General features: G+C 31.0%; 1 protein-coding gene across 3 annotated transcripts; it reads left to right on the plus strand.

Annotated features, from left to right (window-relative positions):
* Nucleotides 1–12,022: 12,022 nt before the first annotated feature.
* On the plus strand, nt 12,023–19,967 carry LOC112720509 (OVARIAN TUMOR DOMAIN-containing deubiquitinating enzyme 7). 3 transcript variants are annotated; one of them, XM_025771473.3, is made up of 12 exons: nt 12,023–12,272; nt 13,160–13,266; nt 14,095–14,170; nt 15,446–15,595; nt 16,056–16,117; nt 16,646–16,730; nt 16,812–16,961; nt 17,254–17,371; nt 17,611–17,735; nt 17,848–17,948; nt 18,179–18,443; nt 19,627–19,967. In XM_025771473.3, exons 1-11 carry the CDS (start codon nt 12,216–12,218, stop codon nt 18,306–18,308), a joined length of 1,161 nt encoding a protein of 386 aa, XP_025627258.1. In that variant the 5' UTR covers nt 12,023–12,215; the 3' UTR covers nt 18,309–18,443; nt 19,627–19,967. The 3 variants fall into 3 exon arrangements, with proteins under 3 accessions (XP_025627258.1, XP_072062681.1, XP_072062682.1); XM_072206580.1 differs by having other exon boundaries at nt 17,851–17,948; XM_072206581.1 differs by having other exon boundaries at nt 12,118–12,272; nt 13,160–13,250.
* The last annotated feature ends 7,753 nt before the right edge of the window (nt 19,968–27,720 follow it).

Consider the following 27,720-nt stretch of genomic DNA (forward strand, 5'->3'; position numbering starts at 1 on the left):
TCACATCCGGTGGCTGCCTTACGTAGATAGGCTAGATGACTTAGGTAGATACAATTGGGGCTTGTTGTGCTTTCATGGTTATATCGATGTATGTGCCGTGTTGCTAATAGGAACGTTGTTAAGTTGGATGACCCATTGCAACTACTTCAGTCATGAATCTTTTGGCGTCTTCCAAGTTTCAGGCCTGGTGGGTTTGATGCATTTCATTGACCGTTGGCCTCGAGATACTTATGTTTTTTATGTCGATTAATAATTGTTCGGTTACTTTGCTATTATTAAACTAATGTATTGGCCATTGGGTGGCAGCTGGTCGGGATACCAGCCGACATTGAGTGAGAAAGGACCTAGAGTGGCGTATTGGAGGCTGAGGATAGACTTAATGTAGGTAGGGGATGTAAGTGTTAATGTGGTTTCAATAGAGAGTTTTTACCTTTGAGGTTTTCATTGTTAAGTTATGACCTTTGACACAATTTCTCTTTTACAGTTTATATGGATGATCTATAGCTCACTTGAAGTTGTTCAGGTAGTGCATCTTGAGATATTAGAGCCTCGACATACAATGTTATGGAGAGCAGTGACTACATTGATATACTTTGTGGTAATAAAGTGGCATCAGGTGGATAGGGTGCTACCACAGTTGGAGGAGTACAACATCGACCTCGTACAGGTTTGAACATAAATTTCTTGATGGCGAAGGATGGCAGGGGGTGATCATTGATTTCCTAGCACCTTACAGTCTTGGCACCTCCACTGGGCTAATAGAGCCCAGCATGTTCTCCGGTTTGATGTCGTCCCGAACCCAGGTCCATCACAGTTATACTTGGAATGGTGGTATGAGCATGGATGGAGGTTCTTGTCACCAGAGCTCTTCCTAGGTGACCCCCGAGCTATTTTGATTTCGGCAAAGGCTACAGAGATAGGTCTAGAACAAGCACCTCCTATGGACTAGGTCCCTGATGTCCCAAACAGACATCGTGTTGAGCAGCGAAGCTGCATTGGTACACAAGCAACTGATCATGAGTAGAGGTAGATCGAGGATGAATTGTTGCGATGGAGGGAAGGGATCGACCCCCTAGACAAGGTAGGGGTCATGGTAGGCATGGAGGTAGAGGTGGACGTGGAGGTAGAGGCGGTCGTCGAAGTAGAGGTGGTGGTGCTGCTGATAGTGGTGGTGGTGGTACTGTTGATGGCGGTGGCCATGGTGGGGTATGTATTTTGTTGGAGGCTCGAGTACTTATGCAGCAGGAGGCAGCAGCCAGACATATATGAGTACGTATATAGGAGTACCCGCCATTACAATAGCAAGCTAACCGAAAGATCAATTATCACCTATTTCTTCATCGCCATCGCGGTTTAGATCAGCTGCAAAGAACGAAGATGCTACCAAAACTACCTCAGGTGCAATGACAAACACAAATGAAGAGGCACTAACTGGCATTAAACTAGAGACTTTTAGTATTGTTACAAATTGAGAATTCCGATTCGATCCTCCTGAGCTATAGACCACATCTCCAAGTTTAGCCAATAGCTCATGAGTCCTCATCTCGGGAAACTGACGACAACAGTGAAACAAAACTTGCAAATCTTTGTCATTGTCTAATACAAAGGAGTCGTACTTCACATCATCTCGAACAACAGAAGTTGAAATTTTATAAAATAACTTCTCCACCCATTTCATGCCATGTAGTCCTAGTTTTTGAATTATAGTACTTTAAAACTCAACAAAACTCGTAGAAGGTTTGACAAAAATACTCAATGGATCCTTATCAATAAATTTTATTCCCTTTCACATTTTTTTCTTATTCGTCCTTCTGTAGTGTATAAGAACTAAAAAACTATCCTCAATAGGCATTGTGAGTGCCACTCTAATGAAGATTTAATGTTCTGCTTGTATTTATATACTTTAAAATTGTATTCTAAATCGAATTAATTGAATTCAATTTGTTTTGCCTCATTGTGTTAAGTAAATCAAATTTATTAAACTCGATTTACTTGGTCTAATAATATAGAATAAATCGAAACAATTAGTTTCGAATTACTTCACTAAAGCTCCTTTCTAGTAAATTGAATCTGTTTCATTCAATTTACTACTTATGCATGTAAATCGAATATATTTCATTCGATTACATATAGAAACTTTAAATCGAATTTAATAACTTCAATTTACATAGAGTAAAATCTAAAATCAAACATATATATAAGTCAGGGACGAATTCATGTTGAAAGGAATGGAGGCAAGTGCCTCCAGTGGAATTTAAAAATTTGTTAACTAATACATAGTAAAAAAATTATTTGTTCCATTATATAATTAAATTTGACTCCACTATAAGTGAACTTCACTCATTAACTTCAACGATAAAAAAACAAATAACAATTCGAAATTCAAATGAATTTGTTACAATAACATTTAAAAAAAAAGAGTGAAATAATTATAGATTTGTTATTTTAAATTGTGACTAATAAATAAATTTAAAATTTGAAAAAATATGTTTATATACTTAGTGAATATCACTGTTGTATCATGTATATATATTATATATATTTGATTATTTTTTAAAATAGAGGTAACTACCAATTTGATATCTAAAAGATTCAGACGCAAACAAAATAATCGTTAAATAATTTGAAAATTGTGATAAAAATAACTAATAAATATTATATTTATTAAAAGTCACAAAAAAATCTTTTAATATTTAACAAATGACATATCTATTTAATCTAAATATTTGATAGTCAATAGAATTTAGCCTAATATTTTATTAGATTTGATTATAAATATATAAAATTATTCTGTTAAATTAATTTCAAATTAAATAGATTATCTAATTAAACTAATTTTAATATTAAATTAAAAATGACTAATAAAAATATTAATCTTATATTAACTATTAAATAAAAATGGTTAAAAAATAATAATAATAATAATAATAATAATAATAATAATAATAATAATAATAATAATAATAAAATTAGAAATCAAAATAATACTATTTATTCGTTAGTGTTTTTTTTAAGTTAACTTTAATTTTTGTTGGATAACATCAGTTGAAAATTTTTTTTTAAATATGAATATTATAAAGAATCGATTTCGTAATCATATGAGAGATGAATTTTTAAATGATTATTTAAAGACATAAAGAAAGACATTTGATTGTATTGACAATAAAAAAATTATTTAATCTTTTTAAAATATAAAACCTAAAAAAATGAAATTTTAAATTATATATTATTATTTAAATTATTATTTTAGTATTTTAATTTATTGATTAGATAATTTAAAGACTAATTATATTTTATAATAACAAAGTATAATTATAAAAATTATTATCATATTATGTATATTTTGCCCCACTCACAAAATTTTCTGGATCCGTCACTGTATATATAAGCTGTTTAGTTTTAGGATATTCATGTAATATCGCATTCCATTTCATTTGTTTAGATGAATTACCTAAATATTAGTTATTACATCACATACATATTCTATATTAATATTGTAATTTGAATCGACTAAAAAAATATATGCATGTTGGGAATAAGGAGTATAACCACAATCTAATCAATCATGTATTAAATAATTTGTTATTGTTATTATATTAAAATGTTAATATAATAAGGTCTTTGATTAAATTTAGAGATTTATCATTGTGATAGTGATCATAATATTAAGAGATAAATCTTTTATAATTTAATCTAAATTGTTCTTGATCATAGAATTATTAAAAATGACATTAATAATCCGAAAAGATCAATATATATATATATATGGTCTTCATTGGATGAAGATTAATAGATCTCATTTATTAAATTATATATATAGATGGTGCATATAGAGATATGACCATTGAACTGACTCACTTTGAGAATTCTTAATGGTTATAATTACCGTATATTTGTCAATATGATATTCTCAAGATGAACATAGTAATAGAGTTTTCTTTGACCTGCGACTATTATAGTAATTAACAATGTATTTATTATACTTTGATTCCGGACACCTATACATATTGGGTATGATTTAAATACTTGTAGAATTAATGATTAGTGAATAAGGAATTCGTCAACTCTCAGTAAAGAGTTTGAGCTCTATGATTATAATGACTGAGATGAATAAAACCTTGGCCAAGGAAATTGAATGAATGAAGAAATGAGTTTCTTAGGTCATTCACAGTTCATTATAATAATAGTAACAAGTTAGAGTTTGACAATTAAACCATACTCTAAAGGTTAACCAAGAGCTGGAAAGATGGAAGGAATTATACTTTGTTCTTCTAAAGTTCTTAGTAAAAATATATTACTTCATACTATCGGGTCGTTGAGGAGTGTTGCTAGACGCCAACCTTGATTAGTAAATTTAGTATGACTAATTTACTACTCGCTTAGTATTGAACCTATGGGGTCACACACTAACGAGTGTTCTAATCTTTGCTGTAGAATTATTTAATTATTATTTTGATTTGATCAAATAAATAATTATATTGATTCAAATGGAATATTATTATATTCTTTGCTAGCACCAAGAATATAATAATAGTATGATTATTGAGAATAGTAAATGAGATTTGAGAATAATTAATTATTCTATTTGTAAACTTGAATTCTAAATTTGGATGAGATCCTAATTGATTCTTTTTCAAATTGATTTATGATATGATTCATAAATCTAAAAGATTCAGATTTGGAATTTCAAGATATGATTTAAATTTAAATTGAGATTCAAATTTAAAATCAATAACAAATCTCATACTATATATATGTACCTCAAGAGTATAGGAAAGGAGAGAGAATAACAAGGATTTTTATTCCTTTACCTCTACACACATAAACGTATGTGAGTATAATTCTTGGAGAAGAATTTTATGGCATGTAAAGAGTTGCAAGAGGTTTCTCAATTTAGATCAGATATCCATTGGTCAAGGAGTTGACAGCAAAGATTGGTCTCGGTGTGGATACGCATAGCGCCTTCGTACAATCGAATGAGAAAGTGATTTTTACTAAAGCGTCTAAAGGTATTTAGATATGATCTATGTATTATTTCTAGAATAAAATTTAAACACAAAATAGATCTTTAAAAATTATTTTTTTTTCTTCCGCTGCGTGTTATGAACACATGGTAATCCATCACTGCATATATAATTACTATTGAACGATATTTATATAAAATCGGGTCTATAATAGCTTATAAGAAGTGTGACAAATCGGATTTGAACCTTTAAAAATGCTTAGGACTGATCGTGGGAGTTGGAGTTGGTGATTTTGTGAAATTAGGATCATGCAAAAAATTCTACATAAATCCGAATTTTATTTTGATTGGTTCTCAGCCCTCAAATGTCATTTTTGAGCAAAATCATTTTTTTTAAACTTGGTATATTTAGTTTGTTGACATTCAATCTTATGTTGATGGAGTTCTGAAAAGTTAATGATTTTTGGAAAGGCGCCTACTGAAATGATTTTAAACCAATAATTTTAAGACAGAACAAATTCTATCAAAGAGCATAACTCACTCTCTAGGAACGATGGTCACATGTGACAAATTGGAAAAGATGTTTTAGTTTAATTATTGCACACCAAATATAGCTATAGAATAATAAATGTTACAAAACCAAATTCAAATTATACATAGATATTAAAAAATATTTTCGTTCAAAATATAAAAAATTTAAATTTTTAATATATTTATTTTGTATTCATTAAATAAAAATATTTAAAATTTTTTATTAATGATAAATTTATCATTTGTCTTTAGGTAGAAGTAGATATACAGACCAGTTCGATCCGTTTAACCTAGATCATAATGGACTAAATATTAAAAGATTGAACCAGACTAATATACAATATATAGGTTGCTTTGAGAGAGGTCTATGTATGCACTATGTTAGTCCATGGTTTTACGAGCCAATTTAAACCGCAAATTTTTTTTTTTTTGTCTTTCTCTTTTTTTTTTTTATTCCGCATTGCTATTATTAAATTTATGAATTATGATTAAAGAATTGACAAGAAAATAGACCATAAAAGAAGGCACAAATCTTGCACAATAATAAATTAATATTTATATTAATTTTAGATTTAATTAAAAAGTTAAATACTAAATATTGAGGTAAAAAAAAGTTTTAAATAGATTGTTAGTTTTTAGTCATATAAATATATTTTTATTAATATTATATATATTTAAAGCGGGTTAATGAATTGATCCACTAAACTGCAGGTTCAATTTATTTAACCCATAAGTTAAATGGTGTAGATTAAAAAATCTATTAAAATTACAAATTTAAATGGTACGATTACAAATTAAACGAGTTAATTTATGAATCATGACCTGCATACTAAATTTTACTCTTAAAACACATATTAACTAAATTTTTATCTTAAAAAATAAATAAATAAAAAATTTTAGAAGTAATACCTTCCTTTAAACTATATCTCATTAATATTTTTATTTAGCATTTTTGGATATATATTAAATTTAAAAATCATTTAATCTCAATACAGTTCTTTGAACATTATTACCGGATTAGCAAAATCTTGTCTTAATAGTTAATACACTTGTGGCATTGGAAATGGAAAAAAGTGAAATTTAGGGTTGCATACGAATCAGATCGGATCGGATATAGCCTAAAATTCTATTCGATTTGTACTGTATTCATTGGATCGTATCGAATACGATATCCGCATTTTTTTTAGGTCGGATCCGATCTGTATACTTGCGGATCGGATCAGATCGGATATCGAGTATATTCGCATAATTAAAAAAAAACTATTTTAAGATTCTATTTGGCTGTTTTTAGAAAAAAATATCCAGAAAATTTATTTTTTATCTGTTTAAGCCTATTTACTCATAAAATATTATCAATAATAGTTCTCTTGAATAACAAAAACAAAATAATAACACAAGATTTAAGTTTAATTATTCTAAGTTGAAGTACAACATAAAAAATTAAAAACAAAATATCATAAAATTCATAAAATAACACACTAAAATTCATATCACAATAGGGTTTACTTTCTTAAACTATGCTATTTATATGTTATGTGCGGATATGTGGATTTGCGGATCGGATCCGCGAATATCACTGCCGAATCCGCAATCCGATCCGACCATAGTGCGGATCCGATCCGATGGCTCTGCGGATCGGATAATATCCGCAAAATTCGAATCGAATGCGGATAATTACCGTGGATATGCGGATATTATCCGATCCATGTGCAGTCCTAGTGAGATTAGCAAGCAGCAGCCACAATAAAGCAAACAAGGAGTGTGTCTTTCCTTTTAAGGATTAATAATTAGTATCTATGATGTATGGACACTGATATGTTTATGGGATATAACACGATATGGAATACATTGATACGTGAATTTTAAAATCTTATAAGATATGGAGACACGTATATATATAAAATATAAAGTATTTTTTGAATAAATTATAATGATATTTTAATATTTTATTGATATTAAAATATAAATTAATTTTTTAATTATTTTTAATATCTTATTTTAATTATATGAAGTATTTAAAATAATTTTTTTATTTTAATAAATAATAATATATATTATATTTAAATTTATTTCAAGAATATATATTAAGAATAAGACTGGACATGCTGATACGTGATAGTATTTAGGTGTGTCTAAATGTGTCTGGAAAAAAAATTTTATTTTTTATTAAGACACAGTTAGACATAACATACGTATGTCGAATGAATATCAATAAATATCGTGTTAAAAATATGTTACACACGAATACAATAACTCAGCGAAGTGTCTGTCCTTCATAAACGAGTACAAACTACAAATAGTAGATCAACATGCATTGCTTCACTTTAATTAGTTACGACTTAATCCATGGCCTTTACTCTGGCCATCTTTTGCTCAACTCTATCTTAGCCTTTAATTAATCAAATGATGCCGACTTGGATGACAGTAATTGATTAACAAAGTTTTGACTTGTGGTCCCGTTTTTCTGCCTCAAATTCGGTGGTTGATGGTTTTAGGATCCCACCTACACCGAATAAAAGGCTTTGCTCGATTTTGTTCCACTCTCTTAGCTAGTTTTGGCAGACTAAGGAATGTAGGATAATGTTTCCTTTTAATTTATTTATTTTTCTCTTAAATGGTGCTGTTAAGTTTGATTTTTTATTATATAATATTTTTAATATATTTTTTTAGTCCTATTTAAAATATATATAATAAAAGATCACACTTAATAATACTATTTTAGAAAAAAAAATGAAAAAATTTATTCTCGTATTATAATGATAGAAAAAAAAGACACTTCGATATATAAAACATTTTGCATTGATATTGGATCTAAAGAACAGCCACATCCAAAAAATTTAATTACGTACTTTTTTAACATGATAATTATATCAATAGCGAATTAGCGATTTTTATGACTTAAATCCATGACTTTAAAATCACATAAAGATAACTTAATCATTATTCTAAATTTTTCAGTTTGTATTATAATGATATACAATGGATAAACATATTCATTTTAGATAGGTAGAGGGTTGTTAATTTTATATTTTAGAGCATCTCTAATATTATATTTAATTTTAATTTTATTTTGAATTTTATAAAATAATATATAAATATTTATGGGATCATATGTCATAAATAATGATTTAAAATTAAAAATAAAATTTTTTTCTTTTAATATTTACGCTTAATTTAGTTAGAATTTTATATTATTTTTAATTTTTCACATAATTATACAAATAGCAAAATTTTATTAGTTTTCCATCAAAATAATATTATATTTCTAAAATAATATCAATTTTATTTCATCAATTAATTTTAATATAAATTTTAATTTTAAATTAATTAATTTATTAAAAATATAAAAAATGATACTCAAAATATTTTGTTAGAAATGCTCTTAGATTGAATTTTGATGATTAATAAATAATAAATACAATTTAAAAATTTTATTGATTCATATGATTTGTTTATTTTTTGAAATAGTAAAAAATATTTATTCAAATAATTTATTGCAAACTACCAATGAACAAGACATGAAAAGGCATATTTAATGTACAAACATCTCAAAATGTATAATTAATTAACAAACTATCTCAGAAAATTTATAAACATGATTCTTGGACCATGGTGTGAAAACCAAGCAGACAGAGGTGTGATACTGTGATATGTGAAGTGGAAACAGAACATATGGTAGTGGAATTGGAATTGGAATTGGAATTGGTTTAGGGTTTAGATTTTGATTTTTTTTTCTATTGGGTTTGATGGAAAATAATAAAAGAAAGAGGAAGAAGAAGGAGCTCAAGGCAGAAATTAAAGAAAAAGATATTTTAATTATTTTGGAAGACTTATTATTCTTTAATTTTTTAAAGTAATTAGAAGCTTATTAGTCCTTATTTTGACTAAATTATTTCTATGGGCACTTAGACCTGACATGTTAGTAAGTTGTTGTTTGACAACCAATTAAAAAGAGTAATTTGATCAATAATTTTGATGAATGAGAACCAATATAATATTTTAAAATAATTAAAAAATATTTTATTTTTTGAGTAAATGGTTAAGGACTTAAGAATGAATTTAGGTAGAATGTAGGGGTGTGCAGTAATTTTTGTGATATAATGAGTGGATTTCGTTTGAAAGATTTTGTAATCTTATTTTTTATATTCATATATCTAAATCGGAATTTATAGTGACTGATTTGTGGCATGATAAATCTTAATCGTGGATATGCTTGCTACGACAATTCCTCTTGTAGTTAAGTAATTTATTTTCGGTCTTACCAATCTAAATTCGGCTAACCTGGATATAGGATAGAGTTGGTAGTCTGCAAGGACAAAAGGATACAGTACAAGAGAGGGCCATAGTTGGTTGTTGAAGCATAAACTGAATTGGAATGGTAATAGTGATTGGAGTTGGCTGTGGCATTTAAATCTTTTGGAGAAGATCAAATTCACTATGTGGCTTGGGCTTCATAACGTTCTCCCGACGGAAACTTTCCATTTCAGGAGGTATCTAGCTAGTTTAAATTTATGCCAGAGATGCAATGCTGCTCCAAAGATAGTCGAACATTATTTGCGGAATTATGTTAAATCCAAGAGTCTTTGTCAAATGTTAGACACTCGCTTTATTGACTTGTTTGAAGGCACTTCCATTGAGGCGTGAGAAAGGTCGTGCCTGGTAATAAAGTTCTTTTTGGGATCGAAGTGTGGTGGTTGTAGAGACACAGATGTAATGATGTTTTTAATATTGAGAATCATTGAATGAATCACAAGGTGGTTGCCCTCATTAGAAGCACTGTCATGGACCAGAGATTTTATATACACCGATATTTTTCATTCAGCACCTTCAAGGATCAATGGTATTGGAACCTCCTGTAGGTAACAACTTTAAAGTTAATTGTGACTGGTTTTGACTATATTATTAGAGATTCTAATAGGAGTTGGATCTCGGGCTGCTCCAATAGTTCTCTTCTCTGGTCTATCATCAGATGTGAGCTTTTTATAGTTTAGAGGAGATTTAGTTTAAAACTGCGGTTTAAAAAACATTGTGTGAAACGGATTGTTTAGACGTCTTACACCTTTTGCATAACTCTAGTGGTAGGTATATGTATGAAGTTGTTGATTTAGTTCACAAAATTTAAAAACTTTTGTCTAAATCTTGGTATGTTCAAGTTGATTCTAAAGCTAAAAAAACAAATAAAATGACGGACTGAATAACTAAATATTAAACAAGGAATAATCCTAATCATATGATTAGGTTAGAACGTAGTGTTATTTTTCAACAAGTTATGAGTTTTGATTTAGACTAAGTTTATTTTAGTTTTATCTTTTGTTTAGACATCAAAGAAATGGTTAAGGATTGAAAGAATATTTACTCTATATATGTAAATATAGGAAGACGATATTTGTGTATTTACTCTATTGGAAAATAATTAATTAATTTATTTCATTACAAAAAAATGTTTTTTAAATGTTAAATCCAATCTTGCTCAACCCATTTGATGTTATTATCTTTTATAAATTTGCTACGGAATCAATAAGGAATCTTGATAATATGTACAATGGATTGGTTATTTAGTCAAATAAAAATAAATAATAAATTTAAAAACTTTCATTCAATTATTTTATATTAAATTTTAAATTTTAAATTTTTTAATTTTAAATTTTAAATTTTTAAAAAATTCAATTAGTTATTTTAAAAAAATAACCATCTAAAATCCTAATTTACTAAAGTATTTTACTCAAATACTCTCTTCTTTTTCAACCGGTGGCCACCCAACCTTCATCAATAATCATCCCATTTCACTGTCGTTACTTGGCTTGCCACATGCCACTCACCCTTAGTAAAAATAATCATCCACTTAAGGATATAATCATCCGCATACCTAATGAATTGAACATCTAACATATATTTTTTTGTGACTGAACATCTAACATATTTTAATTATATATAATTAAACCCAATCCAATCAAAATAATCATCTATATAAAAATTAAAATAACTATCAACATACCTACTAAATGACCATTCTAAATTGACCATTAAAATAGAAGAAGAAGAAACATAGTTTTGAAGGACTAGGCATGACGAAAGCGGCACTGTTGTGAAGCATAGGGCCCAAATCTGAAAGAAGCTAACCATGCTTGGATCTGAAGAAAAAGAGCATGGTAGTATCATCGGCGAGAAAAGGCTTGAAGGAATGGGGGAAAGCGAAGCCGGTTCGGAAGAGAGGCACGCGAAAAAGCGGCAGCGTTAGGCTGAGCGTCGGAGGGCGAGGCGCATCGGGCTGACCGATGAAGGTGAGGAGGGTGTGATGCGGCGGCGTCGGCCGACGAGAAATTCAGTGATGAGTTTTGAACGTATATTGAAAGTTACGATAAGATTAAAAATATTCGTACATAGTGTGAATGAATTTAAATACTAATCCTAATTTTTCAAATTTTAAAATTTAAAATTAAATAATTAATTAATCATCTAATTTTTTATTATAATTTTTTTTAATACATTGTACACATTATACACATGGTACACAACTAGTTTTAGTTCCCAATACTTTCTCTAATATAAAACATTGAACTGGTAACAAAGGACCCAACCCATACCATTTACAAAACCAAAAGCCCCATAACAATATTTTGTACACATTGCTTTATTACTGGTTCCAGGGTTGGGTCTTGTTCGTACTCGCACCGGCATCCCAAGCAATTTCTGGTTTTTCGATTCTGTACGAGGAGAGGATATGGTTAAGCCAAAACAACAGAGGAAGATATCCCACAAGAAACAACACCACCCGCAAGTAACCGCCATCACCTTCCTCAACTTCTATAAATTTTTTGATTCTTCGTTCTTCTTTCGTGCGTTTGCTGCATCAACCTTAACTACAAGTTATGCACATTAATCAATTTGTTTTTGGATTTTCTTTTTGTTAATTTATTATTATTATTATTATTATTATTATTATTTGTTTTCCTTATTCGTTTTGGGTTTAGTTTAGCGGTGAGTTGCACTGTTGCTTAAAGTGACTAGCTTATGAAACTTGTGCTTCCTAGAGTGTGTGTAAGTGTACTGAATAATTTTTTAGATTTTAGAGTACTTGTAATCAGTGGTTATCTATGTTCTATTTTTTGTAATATAATTAGATAAGATTAGATGAAATTCACATAAAGATGCTGAGATGACATCTATATTCACTTATGATAGTTGGCCACTGATATAGGGGTGCATTTGTTTCTGATTTTCAAAATAGTGATTTTACAACTTGAATTTTTTTTAATAAATTTGTAAGAATGTTGAAAACTGATTTTAGTTAGAAGCTACCCTGTTTAGCTTTTACCAAAATCCAAAAAGAAGGAAAAAGCTCAAAAACTGATTTTTATTTTTTTTACATTCTGGTTATTTTCTAAATTTATACAAATATGTGAAAAAGTTTTGTCAGAGAAAGTTAAAACAAGCACATCCATAGTGTCAAGTTTGTATTTGTCAAGATGTGTCAAATCTTTCGGTGCTTAATGACTTTCGAAGGTTAAGCATACGATGTTATGATGAGAATGTTTGTGCGCGCGCGCATGGATGCTTTGTTCTTTTGATTAAGTAACCTCCTCAATTAACTTGTTTAAGTAAATAATCCAATTATGATTTCATAATGCTTCTAAGAATCAATGTGCTGCCATTTTTTTTTAACAGAATAAGAAGCCCGGGAAACCAGCTGATACTTCACAATTTCGGAGTCAGTTGGATGCACTGGGCCTGCGCATTGTTGACATAACAGCAGATGGTAATTGTTTCTTCAGGTCAGCCTTCTTAGTTGATTTTATCTGTGATTCTCTTATATTAAAGAAAAAGTTATTATTAGTTTTCTAATTTTGCGCATCATATGGTTTTAAGCACGTTATTGACTAAGGAATGTGAGCTTAATAGGATGAACTAATTAGATGTTAAAAATTATATAAGAGTATTTTAGTAAAAAATCTTTATAAATAAGCCTTGATTTTGAGTTTCTTTGCTCTTCTGCATATCTCTTAAAGTGAGAAATCAAATAAACTGGAGATGGTACTAGTACAGAAAATAATATAATACCACCCTCATTGTTCTTATGCTAAATCTGAGGTTAGGTTAAGCCTATGAGATTTTGGCATTATCTGCTCTAGTGCTCTTAGCTTTATTGAATTCCACAATGCTTGAAGGGTATCATCACTGGGGCAATTCTTTCCCTTGAGCTAGTTCTTTGGGTGAAATTACACGAAAATGTTAAGATGGTATCATTATTTATATTGGACTACTTGGAGAAGCACAGTTCTGTGAACTACTTCAAAATATATAACCCTGCGTTTGTGGGTGCTTTAGTTCATCCCCCATTGGCTATGCACGAAAAGGGCTTAGAGAGCTTTTATCATTATAAAGGTGATCTTTCTCCCTTGAGTTGACTTTTGGGTGGGAATAAGGCCCACAGTTCTAAGAAGATCCTTCCCAGTTACCAACCCCTACTTGGAAAGCCCCTTCCACTTCTTTTTGTTTGTTGATAGGTAGTCTAGTGGCAATTGGTGTTTGCAATCAGATGAATCAATTATGTCCGAGTATATTATTAGTTTTAACCTTTTCACTCTTCTATTCTTGTGCAGAGCCCTTGCTGATCAGTTGGAAGGTAATGAAGAGGGACATCAAAAGTATCGCAGCATGGTGGTGAAACACATAATGGTATGGTGTTTTTGGAAACACTTTTTCTTTGGGTAAAGTATTAAATTGGTCCTCTACGTTTGGGTGTAATTCTGTTTTGGTCCTTAAGATTTAAAGTGTCCTATTTGAATCAAAAAAAGTTTCATTTAGCCTCAATATAATCCCACCGTAAGGTCAAAGTTAAATAATTAACGAAATGTCCTACATGACAGCAGTACAAGAACAAGGTCGATAATCTGGAGAACAAGTACAAGCTCTAAAGACACAATCAACCATGGATGCATCAATACATTTATTTATCATTCTCCTTAGTTCTATAGAAATATTTCATTTAAATTGTAAGAAAAATGATAAATAAATATATTGATGTATCTACGATTGATTTTGTGTCTCTGGAGTTTGTACTTATTCTCCAAATTATCGACCTTGTTCTTGTACTGCTGTCATGTAGGACATGTTGTTAATTATTTAACTTTGACCTCACAGTGAGACTACATTGAAGCTAAATGAAACTTTTTTGGATTTAGATAGGATACTTTAAACCTTAAGGACCAAAACAGGATTACGCCCAAACGTAAGGGACCAATTTAGTACTTTACCCCTTTTTCTTTTTATATCCTTCGTGTAATTCTTTAACATCATTAATCTGAGCTTCAAGTTTATGCACTTATGCAACGATTTTTATCCACGTGGAACATGCAATTGTTTCTTACAAAAGGGGAAGGGCTTATCAGCTAATCTGTACACACTAGTAATATCAATTTAGAAAATTGGTAGGAGTATTTGAAAGATTATGGAATCAGAACCTGTTGTAGAAACATGTCAATGAACACACTGCATACGATGGTATTAGAGAGAAAGTTGTTCTAGGCTTGTAGCATCTGTTGTAGAAAAGTGTTTAGACTCTATCCTTAAGTGGCTTAATTTGTTTGAATAAGGCTTGTAAAAGCTCCAGTAAGGATCATAGATCTGATGGAGTTTCTTTATTAATCTTTTCACTTTTTGATCATTTGATCCTTTTCGCATATCATTCCTTGGGATAATGCTTGATTATTGTTCTTGTTGATTATTACGATTGCTTATTTCCCACACAGAATTTGTCAATTTGTTTTCCATCAATCTTATAGTTTATGTTTGTGACTTTACATAAATATTAAGGTTATTAGCTTTATCAGATTCTTGCAAACTGAGTGACATCTTGTATATATATTTGTGTGTGTATGTCTGTTAGTTTGTCTTTTAGTTTGTACATTGAAACCCTTTAACATAATCTCATTTTGAAGCTGTATTTAACAGGACAATCGGGAAATGTTTGAGCCCTTTATTGAAGATGAAGTCCCCTTTGATGAATATTGCCAGACGATGGAAAATGATGGTACATGGGCTGGACATATGGAATTGCAGGCAGCTTCTCTTGTGTTACATAGTAATATATGCATTCACCGGGTAAGTAATATCGTTGTAAACTAAATAATTGTTTCATTATCTTTGTATTCTAATGTTGTGAACTTGGAATGAAGTTGGTAATTGGTTGGATTTTTCATACCTTTACCTCGATGAAGACTGGGGACTACTTTCAATTATATTTACTTTTATTTTGGTTAGATTATATTTCTAACCCTTACCGCAATTATATTTTGGTAAGAAAGGTAATGTAACCAAAATAATCCAACTAATTACTAGTTATATATTTTCACATTAGATTATATTTTGGTTAGAAAGGTAATATAGTCTTTACCTTAATTATATGTTTTCACATTAGATTATATTTCTTCCTTTACACCTTTCTTATATTTTCATGTGTCTAAACTAGACTTAATTCTGTAAAGATTGAAAACACCAATTTCTGCAGATGGTCTAGACTTCACTTATTGAAATTCTCATCCTTAGTGGTTGTTGTATGCAGAACATGTCACCTCGTTGGTACGTAAGAAATTTTGATGATTGTCGAGCTCGTATGATCCATTTGTAAGTACTATAGAGTTTGTGGTTATCTTTTGAACTTATACTGTCTTGTCTTTATTGCTGGATACTAAGAGCATTATAATAATCTTTTTGGTGTGCTAAATCTATGACGTAGACAAGCAATAAATTCTTCATATCCTCAATTTGCTTCCAGCATCTTCATTTCATGATTTGAGACAAATGCTTCTGGTGTTTGATTAGTATCTCCAAGACATTAGAATCGTGTGTGTATGCATGGTGGGTGTTGCAATGGGTTTGGATCCTTTTATGTATTAGTTTGTTTTTATAGATCTTATTGATATGTAGCTGGAGTATTTAGTAACTAATGATTTCATATTAAGTAGATCATGTCATTTATTGTTATGGGAAGAATGCCTCTTGCGACATTGTCCTGTGCACTATATATACATATTTGCCATGTAATTAAAATTTAAATTGTGCCTATTGCTTCTATAGGAACTAGTTCAAAATAATTTTGTTGTCTTTCTTCATGAACATTGATGATTTTATTCTATATGATTGTTTTTCCAGGTCTTATCATGATGGGGAGCATTATAATAGTGTGAGGTTGAAGGATGATCCTTGTGATGGGCCTGCAAGGTCAATTGTAATTAAGGTTCTTATTGGAATTCTGTTACCTGACTCTCAAATTAATATTAATAGTAGCTATTGCCTGATTAATTCTAGTTTGTTTAAGGCTGATGCTGATCTTTCAGCGACATCACATCAAGCAAAAGTTACGGCTAACAAAGCCCATGCGCAAGCTGGCAGGGAATCATTTCAGCCAGGTTCTATAAAGTTGGTTATGGCTGGAAGCGGATGCGAAAACACTGAAAGAGTGGAACAGGTGAGATAGCATGTTTGTATGCTCCATGTATGACATAAATAATTAGAACTGGCAATGGGTAGAGTAGGATAGGGTTTAGATTCCACCCGAACCCTACCCGCGGGCTTAAAATTTTTCTAAAATTCAACCCTACCCTACCTGAATGGGTTGGGTCGGGTTGGATATCTGCGGATAGGGTTAATGTTGCCAGCCCTTAATAATATGTTGGTTCAGCCTGATCTCTTTCAAGTTGTTATCTTCCCTGGAAAATTACTATTTGGCATATATTTAGGGTATGTCTTCCTTGTACCAGATTCTAGAGCAGGTAAACGGAGACATCGATGCTGCAATAGAGTTCCTAATTGCAGAACAAGGAGAAGAAGAGTGGTCTACAAAGTGTGATTCCTCTCCTATTCAGGCTGATGCCTATGGTAATGCCTAGTCCATGCGCTTCACCTTTTCTATAACCGCTTCACCTTTTCTATAACCGAGGACAAACGTACAAATTTTCCCGTTTAGATTTTTCTTTTATCTCTAAAACTTATGCTGGTAGAGTTAATGCATCTTTGTGTTTATTCATTGCTATTTAGTTTAAACAGTTCAATTAGTAGAAAAGAACAACACTTTTGACTTTGTGCTAATTCTTGCCCCAAATTCAAAACATATACAGGTCATGATAAAAATGAGAATAGTGAACAACAAAAAGAAAATATAGTAGAGAACAGCATAAATGCTGAATCAAGTAAAAGCTCCAGGAAGACCAATGAACGTAGCACATGTCAACAAAACGACACGGTATTCTTTGTCTACTTTCTCTGTCAGTGTGTCTGCATGCGCTGTGCTTGTGTCTCTTATTCTTTGATCTCTTTTGACAATCTTGTTGCCACTTCTTTCTGAATGTTAACAGCAGAAGATTTCTAGAAACAAAATGTGCCCATGTGGTTCAAAAAAGAAATACAAAGCTTGTTGTGGAACAACCTTGGCTAGACAATCTGCACGGTTTGTGGTGTATGTATCTTTTTTTCTCCCTTTTCTTGTGCTCCTGTTTCTGTTTCAAAATTTCGATCATGTCTGCAGTGTGCTTAGAAATTTTTATTTAGGGTGCTCATGTGATGTTCCTTGAATTTAAATTTGTTGATATGGTTTTTGATTTTTTACTGCTATAAGAATGCGATCAACATGAGTTATGCATAGCAGATGAGTATAATGTGGTACAAAAACTTCAATTGTTGTCTCAGTAACCAAGCAGCCGAATCAAGAAGGAGCAAAAGAGACAGCAAGCAGGGAAAGAAAGGGGTTTCGTCAAAAGCGGATGTGTCTGGTGACTATGATTCGGTGACACCCGACATGGGCGCACTTTGTATTTGAGTTCATTATAAATGTAAGACTCGTATTGTGGAATACACCACCTCTTCATTGCTTCAAGATAATGGTTCGCGAGTTCTTGTCCGCTCCAGATGTGGCTAATTTCTTGTTCCCCCCGAGGATTAAAAACTACATCAGGTAAGTGAGCTTTTCATTGTATGCTATGCTGATTTACACTGAGAACTCTGCCATTTATGTTACGAGTTCTGGTATAATGTGTTCTCTAAAGAGTTACTTGAAAAGTTCTCTCTCTCTTTTTTTTTTTTTTTTTATAAAAAAAAGAAGGGGAAGGGGGGGGGGGGAGGGAATATCTTTTTAAATGATCATTTTAAGTAATATATGTAGTATAACTATTGATATTAAATTTTCCGAAATTTGGTTAGCTTGATTATCAAGTTAATAGTCACATTTATAAAATTCATCATGCATACAGAGTTATTTGACGACATAAGCTAATTTAATTTAGGCTTGTTTAGTAAAACTTACTTTTCGCAGATAGCTTATCAAAATTGACTTTTGAAAAAATAGCTTTTTAAAAGTTGTAGCATCTGTTTTTTGCAAATCAAATGTAAAATGGTTTTTAGTAACAACAACACTTTGTCCCACTAGGTGGAGTCGGTGGTTTTCAGTAAACACAAATAACAACAATTGTATTTGGTGAATTTAAAATAACTATAATACACATAAATAGAGGGCAATTTTTATCGTCAATGGAATTTGACATCAATTTAATTAAAGATAAATCTAAATTATTAATATATGATATTATATTAGATTTTTTAATTTTTATAAATATAAGTTACTTTTGACTGCCCTTAACTTTCCTAAGCTACAAATACAAACAAATGATATGTTTGATTTATAAAGCACAAAACGAGATGCTTATGTTTCTGCAAAACACAAACACCACTCCAACCTCTGGTGTAATCAGATCCCTCGTTTATGATTATTATTATTATTATTATTATTATTATTATTATTATTATTATTATTATGGTACTTTCTGTACTGAGAGTTTGAACGCGTACTTTATAAACTTTTACTAGTAGGGTTTACTCTGAAGTCACTCCAGATTATGAGAATTGAGAAACAATGTTTGTACTTGTCACTGCTTTTGTATACTTTCTTTTCATGTTATAAAAGACAAATTTTTACCTTTACTTTTTTATCAATTACTTTTTAACACAAAAATTTGATAATATACAAAAGAGCTGTACTGTGTACACAAAGGTGGTCCATATAATATTTTTTATTAAATATTAGCAACACAAAATATATAGTTTTCATGACGTGTAATTTTTTCTTTTCCTTTTGTAAATAGGTTTCCTTTTGACAGAGGCTAGTTTTGGACAGAAGGATGGACAATAGGTGGAATATTGTTATAAAAGCATTATTTTCTTATAATGGAACAACATGGAATCAATTTTTATATTGTAATATCTTGTGTGAGAATCAGTTTGGCCTAAAATATAAGGGTAACAAAAATGATCGAAATGATTTATACTAATAAAGTTACAAAATTGTTGGAAGACAACGAAAATCTGTCTAAAATTACTATATTTTGTATTTATTAATTACTGCTGTAATAAATAGGTAACATTAAATGTAATAAATATATCATTATAAATATTATATATATGAAATTATAAATATTAAATTAAATATGATAATTTAAATTATTGTCTTTTTAATATCATTGTAAAGTTAATAGCTCAGGCTGAGAAGGGTTCTTTCTGTTGTGATAAGGTTGATTATGTGAATGAATTTAATAAGGTTGAAAATATAACATTTTGTATGTGTATAAATGGGAGGTTAAGCCTCTATTAATAATAGACAATAGTAATAATAAAATTACTCTCTTATTCTTCTTATATTTTTTCTCCTTTTTTTTTTACAAATAAGTTGTTACATATATTAGTAAATATATATATATAAACCATCTTTATTATATTGAGATAATTATATTAATGAATATTAATATTGAAGTTATCTGTTTACGCTTCTTTATTTTATATCTATTTTCTCTATCTTATTTATTTATTGGGTAAAGTATACTTTTTGTCCCTAAAGTTTGATAAAAATTTTAAAAATATCCTTAAGTTTTATTTTGTTTCAATTTTGTCCCAAAAGTTTTCGATTTGCATCAAATATACCTTTGGCGGCTAATTTTTCAAAAAATTTAAGACCAATTCAATAATAATTTCATAAGAACAACCCTCAACACAAGCAAATCAAGCATAATTTTCATGCATTATTGTTAGATTGGTCTTAAATTTTTTGAAAATTTAGCTGTCAGGGGTATATTTGATGAAAATAAAAAACTTCTGGGACAAAATTGAAACAAAATAAAACTTAAGGGTATTTTTGAAACTTTTGCCAAACTTCAGGGATAAAAAGTATACTTTACCCTTATTTATTTTACAACACGTTATCAGTATGAGATTCTGACCAAAATTTTAGCAAGACTCAGGTAATAAATTTTTATTATGTCAAAGTTCTCTCATCTTGAATTAATGAATCTTAGAGATACCATTAAGGTTAAAAATAATGCATCCTAGAAGGATAAAGCCAAAGTCATGATCTTCCTTCGTCGTCATCTTGACGAAGGATTGAAAAATGAATATCTCACATTAAAAGATCCTGCAGATCTGTGAAAAAACTGAGGAAATGTATAATCATCAAAAGACAGTGATACTTTCTCAAGCTTGATATGAATAGACGCACTTGCGTCTACAGGATTTTAAATCCATAAGTGAATATAATTCAGCAATGTTTCGAATCACCTCACGAATGAAATTATGTGGGGAAAAGATAACTGATAATGATATGTTAGAGAAAATTTTTTCGACTTTTCATGCCTCGAATGTGCTCCTGCAGCAGCAGTATCGAGAAAAAGGATTTAAAAAATATTTCGAGTTAATTTCTTGCCTTCTTGTTGCTGAACGCAACAATGAGTTGCTTTTAAAAAATATGAAACGCGTCCAGCTGGCGCCGACCCATTTCCTGAAGCAAATGCGGTAAATCATAATCCCAGAAAAGGTAAATTGCAAAGTTATGGCAATAAGAAAAATTATGGAAGGAAGAAAAATTATGTTCACAAGAAAGGATTTCACTAGAAGTGGAATAAAGAAAGAAACAATGGGCAAAATAAATCAACAGAGGATAAATATTTTTGTTGTGGTGGAAAGGGCCATTAGTCGCGTACCTGTCGTACCTTAAGGCCCCTAGTCGATCTTTATTAGGGGTGTAATCGGTTCGGTTTGGTTTGGTTTTGGACCGAAAATCAACCGAACCGACCTGATCGATTCTACAATGAGACCAACCATTCGGTTGACTGCTGTTTGAACAACCGAATTGAACCGAACCAACAACGGTTTGGTTCGGTCGGTTTTTCGGTTTTTTAATTCCTAATAATCAGAATTTAAATTACTATAAAATGAACTTTAAAACCGTCAATAAACTAGAATAACAAGAGTATATTACATCCCAATTCAATACAAATTCAACTTAATTAAACATAAAACAAATACAATTAAAAATGTCTAGTAAAACAACAAAAATAAACACACTTTAAACCGAAACAATCACTTTAAAATAAATGAAAGCCAAACAGCCACCATGCTTAATATGAATCCACACCAGACTCATCATCATCTTCTCCGGTTGGTGCAATTTCTACCAAAATAAAATAAAAAATCAATATGAATTATAAACATAAACATAATATAGATTATGAATTATAAATATAAACCATAAAAGGAACTACAAATTTCTTTTTTTGCATACCTAATTCAAGTTTTTCAAACTCTTCAATAAGCTCCTCAAAATCAGTTGTCATTGGAGAAGCACGAAGCCAATTTTGTGTGCAGGCACAACAAATTATAAAATATATTATACAAATTTATATGCAGCTAGATATTATATGGATTAAAACATATTATAATGCAGCCACAACAAATTATAAAACAAGATTACAAGATAACAAATTAACGGCACACATAAATATGCAGCCATAATGAAGAAAATAATACTTATGACTTGTTGATCCTTGATGCAATTTTCTAACAAAAATAAAAGAAAAAAGATATAAAAAGAAAAAACTTCTTTGAAAAAATTATCAAGTAGAAAACAGTACAAAAAATCATTGTTCTGCTTCAAAATACAAAACCAGTAGGAGCACAAAGTTAACAAGCAAGGTAATCTGGTTTGACACAGTCTGTCAATCATGCCTCTAATCCAAAATAATTTAACTCCAACAAAGGTCATCTGGTTTCAGATGATTAAAACAGATTATAAAACATATTATATGCATTAAAGCATATTATATGCAGCCACAACAAATTATATGAGTTGATTAGATTAATGCAGTAAAGAACTAAGATAAATTCTGCAGCAAGATGTTGGGCTAGCTGAGATATAAGTGCAGAAAAGAAGTGATTAAGTAATATTTTATGACTAGAATTGATAGGATAGAATTATATCCATTGACTACACCATAGACCTTATATATATATATATATAGCTATAAGACTAACTACTTTTTGTTATTGAAACAGAACACTAACTAATGAAAGTCTCCCCTATTTGCTTGTTGTACGTTCCATAATTTTTACTGATTCTTGATTTTCTTCTTTATGGGAAACATTATTAACTTTTTATTGGATAAAACAGAGACTAGGGTTTGGTAAACAAGATAAAAAGCAAGAACAATAATTAAGCAACAACAATAAAATTCTGCAGAAAAAAATTTCAATGAAACTCATCTTTCTAATTAAACACAAACTAGCAACAACAATAATTTTAATTAGTAATAGAAACAACAATCAGGGACAAATTAAGCATAAACTAGTAAGAGCCCTCAGAGACAAAATCAATTATAAAAATTTGAAAATCAGATCTAACCTCCGAAGAAGACATTGTTCAGGTGCTTTTTGCAGGAGAGGGCTTGGCGACTGGAGTGCTGCTCTGCTTAGGGTTTCTTGCCACGACTTAGGGTTTGTTTCGACGGCTTATGACTGGACGACGGCGTGGACTCCGGACTGCACGAGGACGCGAACTAGACGATGCTGCTGGCTACACGACGATGCTGATCTTTGCTACGCCTGCGAGCCTGCGACGGAGATGAATGGACGACGCTCTCAGGCTCCCTCAAGCTCTCATTCTCCCAGACATGGCCGCGTGGAGGAGGAAGAATGGAAGATGGAAGTGAGCTGTGGCCTGTGGGTGAGTGGGTGTCTCGTGTCTGTGTGAGGAGTGAGCAGTGAGCACCACTGAGGGTGAGTGGGTGACTGCGCCGCGTGAGTGAAAGGAAGAGAGAGTGAGGCTGTGAGGGTATTTAGAGTCTAGGCTTTTATACCTAGGTTAAATCAGTAAGGGTAAATCAGTAAAAAGAATCATTTTTATGCAGCATCCTATTCGGTTCGGTTTAGTTCGAAAAAAACAAAAAAAAAATGATTTTTTCGGTTTTTCAATCGGTTGTTGTAATTTTTAGTTCGGTTTTACGATATTTTTCGGTCCGGTTCGGTAACTTACACCCCTAATCTTTATCAAGCATCTTTGTAAAAGGACGACAAAGGAAATGAGACGAATTTTGTTTCAAATGATGCTGAAAATTACACCACTCATTATGAAGTATCTGATTTCTTTGAAGATCCAAGGAAATATTGGTCATTTGATCAATGATAGAATAGTTTAATATGTGGATTTGTTAAGTACTCATGTAAATAAATAATGTAAGAAACTTCTTGTTAAGTTTTATTTTTTATGCATTTTAATTTCAAGTACGATGTATATAAATAATGTTTAATAAAATATTTATGAATTTCAAAATGACTGAATGTGTCAAGATAATAATAATAAAATTTTTAGTATATACTATACTTCTTAAAAATATATTTTCAATCAAGAAAATAATTTTACTATGCAAATATTTCTACTCATTTTATTATTATTTGTCTTTGAAGAAAATGGTAAGGACATATATATAGTAAAGATGTTTGCCTTGCGGATAGTGCAAGTTCGCACACCATTATCAAAAGTAATATATATTTTACTTATCTTGTGCCAAAAGAAGAATATGTTAATACCATTATTGACTCAGGCAACGTGATAGAAGGCTCCGGAAGAGCTATAATTTTATTTTTTGGAGGAACAAAATTCATAATAAATAATGCACTATTGTCTACTAAGTCTCTAAGGAACTTGTTGAGTTTTAGAGATATTCGCCGAAATGGATATCATATTAAAATAATGAATGAGGGGAATCATGAGTACTTATGTATCACAACTCATGATTCAAATAAAAAGGTTATATTAGAAAAGTTATCCTAACTTTCATCTGGGTTATATTATACAAAAATTAGTGCAATTGAATCACATGCCATTGTAAACCAGAAGGTTACTAGCCCAAATGAATTCATAACTTGACATGATCGATTTGGTCATCTGGGAACAACCATGATGTGGAGAATTATTGAAAATTCCCATGGACATTCACTAAAGAACAAGAGATTCTTAAATCTAGTGAATTTTATTGTGCTGCATGTTCTCAAGGAAAGTTAATTTTAAGGCCATCACCAGTAAAGATTGGATTTGAGTCCCCTGAATTCCTGGAAATGATTCAAGGCGATATATGTGAACCTATTCATCCACGACGTTGATCTTTTAGATATTTTATGATCCTAATAGACGCATCTTCGAGATGGTCACTTTTGTGCTTATTATCTTCTTGCAACCTAGCCTTTGCGAAATTACTTGCTCAAATTATTCGATTAAAAGGACAGTTTTCAGAAAATTCAATCAAAGCATTTTGTCTTGATAATGCTGGTGAATTTACTTTCCAAGCCTTTGATGCTTATTGTATGGCTAACGGAATAAGCGTTGAACATCCAGTAGCTCATGTTCACACACAAAATGGGTTATAGCAGAATCACTTATTAAACGACTCCAATTAATTGCTAGACCTTTACTTATGAGAACAAATCTCCCAATCTCGGCTTGGGGGCATGCTATTTTACATGCCGCAGCACTTATTCGTTTGAGGCCAACAAGTTACCATCAATTCTCTCCTATGAAATTAGCTTTTGACCAGCAGCCAAATGTTTCTCATTTAAGAATATTCGGGTGTGCGATATATGTTCCCATTGTACCACCATCTCAAACCAAAATGGGACTCCAAAGAAAATTGGGGATATATGTTGGATATGATTCTCACTCTATAGTGAGGTATCTTAAAATACAAACTGGAGATGTATTTAAAGCCCGATTTGCAGATTGTCATTTTGATGAATCAAAATTTTCAATATTAGGGGGAGAGAATAAGCTTCCTGGAAAGGAACTTAATTGGAATGCATCATTCTTAATGCATTTAGATCCTCGATCAGGGCAATGTAAACTAGAAGTTCAAAAGATTATACATTTGCAAAGAATAGCAAATGAATTGCGTGATGCATTTTTTGATACAAAAAGGATAACTAAATTCTATATACCAGCTGAAAATGCTCAAATTCGAATTGATGTCCTTGTCGGACAAATAGCCATCGAAACAAATTCACGTCAGAAGCGTGGTAGGCCTGTCAGTTCCAAAGACAAAAATCCTCGAAAAAGAAAAGAGATAAATACTATTTCTATTGAAAAAGACATAGTAAAGAAACCTGCAATTGTCCAAAATTCTGATATAGTTTTGATGCCAGAAGACATTCAGGTACTTGAAAATTGCAAAAATGATGAGATCTCGATAAATTATGTGTTTATAGGAGAAAAATAGGACCAAAATAAGACAATTATCAATGAAATATTTGCATATAATGTGACATTAAATATCATGCATGAAAGTAAGGATCTTGAGCCAAGAACAGTCGAAGAATGTCGACAAAGGAATGATTGGCCAAAATAGGAAGAAGCTATGAAGGCTGAGTTAGACTCACTTGCAAAACGTGAAGTCTTTGGACCTGTAGTCCATACACCAGAAGATGTAAAACCTGTTGGATACAGGTGGGTATTTGTGAGAAAAGAAAATGAGAAAAATGAAGTTGTACGCTACAAAGCTTGACTTGTGGCACAAGGTTTTTCACAAAGGCCTGGTATAGATTTTGAAGAAACATATTTCCCTATAGTGGATGCAATAACATTGCGTTATTTGGTCAGTTTATCCGCATACCATAAAATACATATGCATTTAATGGATGTGGTAACAGTCTATTTATACGAATAATTAGATCGTATATCTATATGAAAGTCCCTGAAGGACTAAAGTTATCTAAACCATCCAATGAATATTCGCAAGGGTTATACTCAGTCAAATTGCAAAGATCTTTATATGGTCTAAAACAATCTGGACAAATGTGGTATAATTGTTTTACTAAGTATCTAGCAAAAAACGAATTCAAGAATGATGATATCTGTCCATATGCTTTCATAAAGAAATCTGCATTTGGATTCATTATAATTGTTGTGCATGTTGATGATTTAAATATCATTGGAACCCCTGAAGAGATTCCAACAATTATAAAAGCTCTAAAAGAAGAGTTTGAGATGAAAGATCTTGGAAAGACTAAATTTTGTCTCGGCCTGCAGATTGAGCATACAAAAAATGGGATCTTTATTCATCAAACAACATACACAGAAAAGATCTTGAAGAGATTTTATATGGATAAGTCACATCTATTAAGTACCCCAATGATCATAAGATCTTTAGATATGAAAAATGATCAATTCCGTCCTAAAGAAGAAAATGAAGATATCCTTGGTCATGAAGTACCATATCTTAGTGCCATTGGAGCGCTAATGTATCTTGCTAATAATACACGACCTGATATATCATTTGCTGTGAATTTACTAGCAAGATATAGTTCCTCTCCAACCAGAAGACATTGGAATGGAATCAAATAAATCTTTTGATATCTTCATGGAACAGTTGATATGAGATTGCTTTATCCATATGAATCCAAGTCACAACTAGTTGGCTATGCAGATGCAGGATACTTGTCTAATCTACAAAAAGGGGCATCTCAAACAGGATACTTATTCACATATGGCAGTACAGTTATATCATGGAAACCATGAAACAGACGATAGCAGCAACATCCTCTAATCATGCTGAAATACTAGCGTTACATGAAGCAAGTCGCGAGTGTTTTTGGCTCAGGAGTTTGATCCAATATATTCTGTCATCATGTGGACTGACTGACCATAAGATAGCTCCAACTGTCTTATTTGAAGATAATACAGCATGCATTGCTCAACTTAAGGGTAGATACATCAAAGGTGACAGAACAAAGCATATTTCTTCCAAATTCTTCTTCACTCATGATCTTCAAAATCAAAGAACAATTGATGTCCAACAGATCCGCTAAAGCGATAATCTGAAAAATTGGTACATCAGATTGGGATGCGATGATTTTGAGATATTAAATGA

Source organism: Arachis hypogaea, chromosome 11 (genome assembly GCF_003086295.3).
Source record: "Arachis hypogaea cultivar Tifrunner chromosome 11, arahy.Tifrunner.gnm2.J5K5, whole genome shotgun sequence".
NCBI classification, from domain to species: Eukaryota; Viridiplantae; Streptophyta; class Magnoliopsida; order Fabales; family Fabaceae; genus Arachis; species Arachis hypogaea.

Excerpts from the sequence above, each read along its gene's own strand:
- LOC112720509 (XM_025771473.3), top strand. The coding sequence starts at position 12,216 with ATGGTTAAGCCAAAACAACAGAGGAAGATATCCCACAAGAAACAACAC. Across the intron at positions 13,267-14,094 it reads GATGGTAATTGTTTCTTCAG|AGCCCTTGCTGATCAGTTGG; the intron begins GTCAGCCTTCTT and ends ATTCTTGTGCAG. Across the intron at positions 14,171-15,445 it reads TGGTGGTGAAACACATAATG|GACAATCGGGAAATGTTTGA; the intron begins GTATGGTGTTTT and ends TGTATTTAACAG.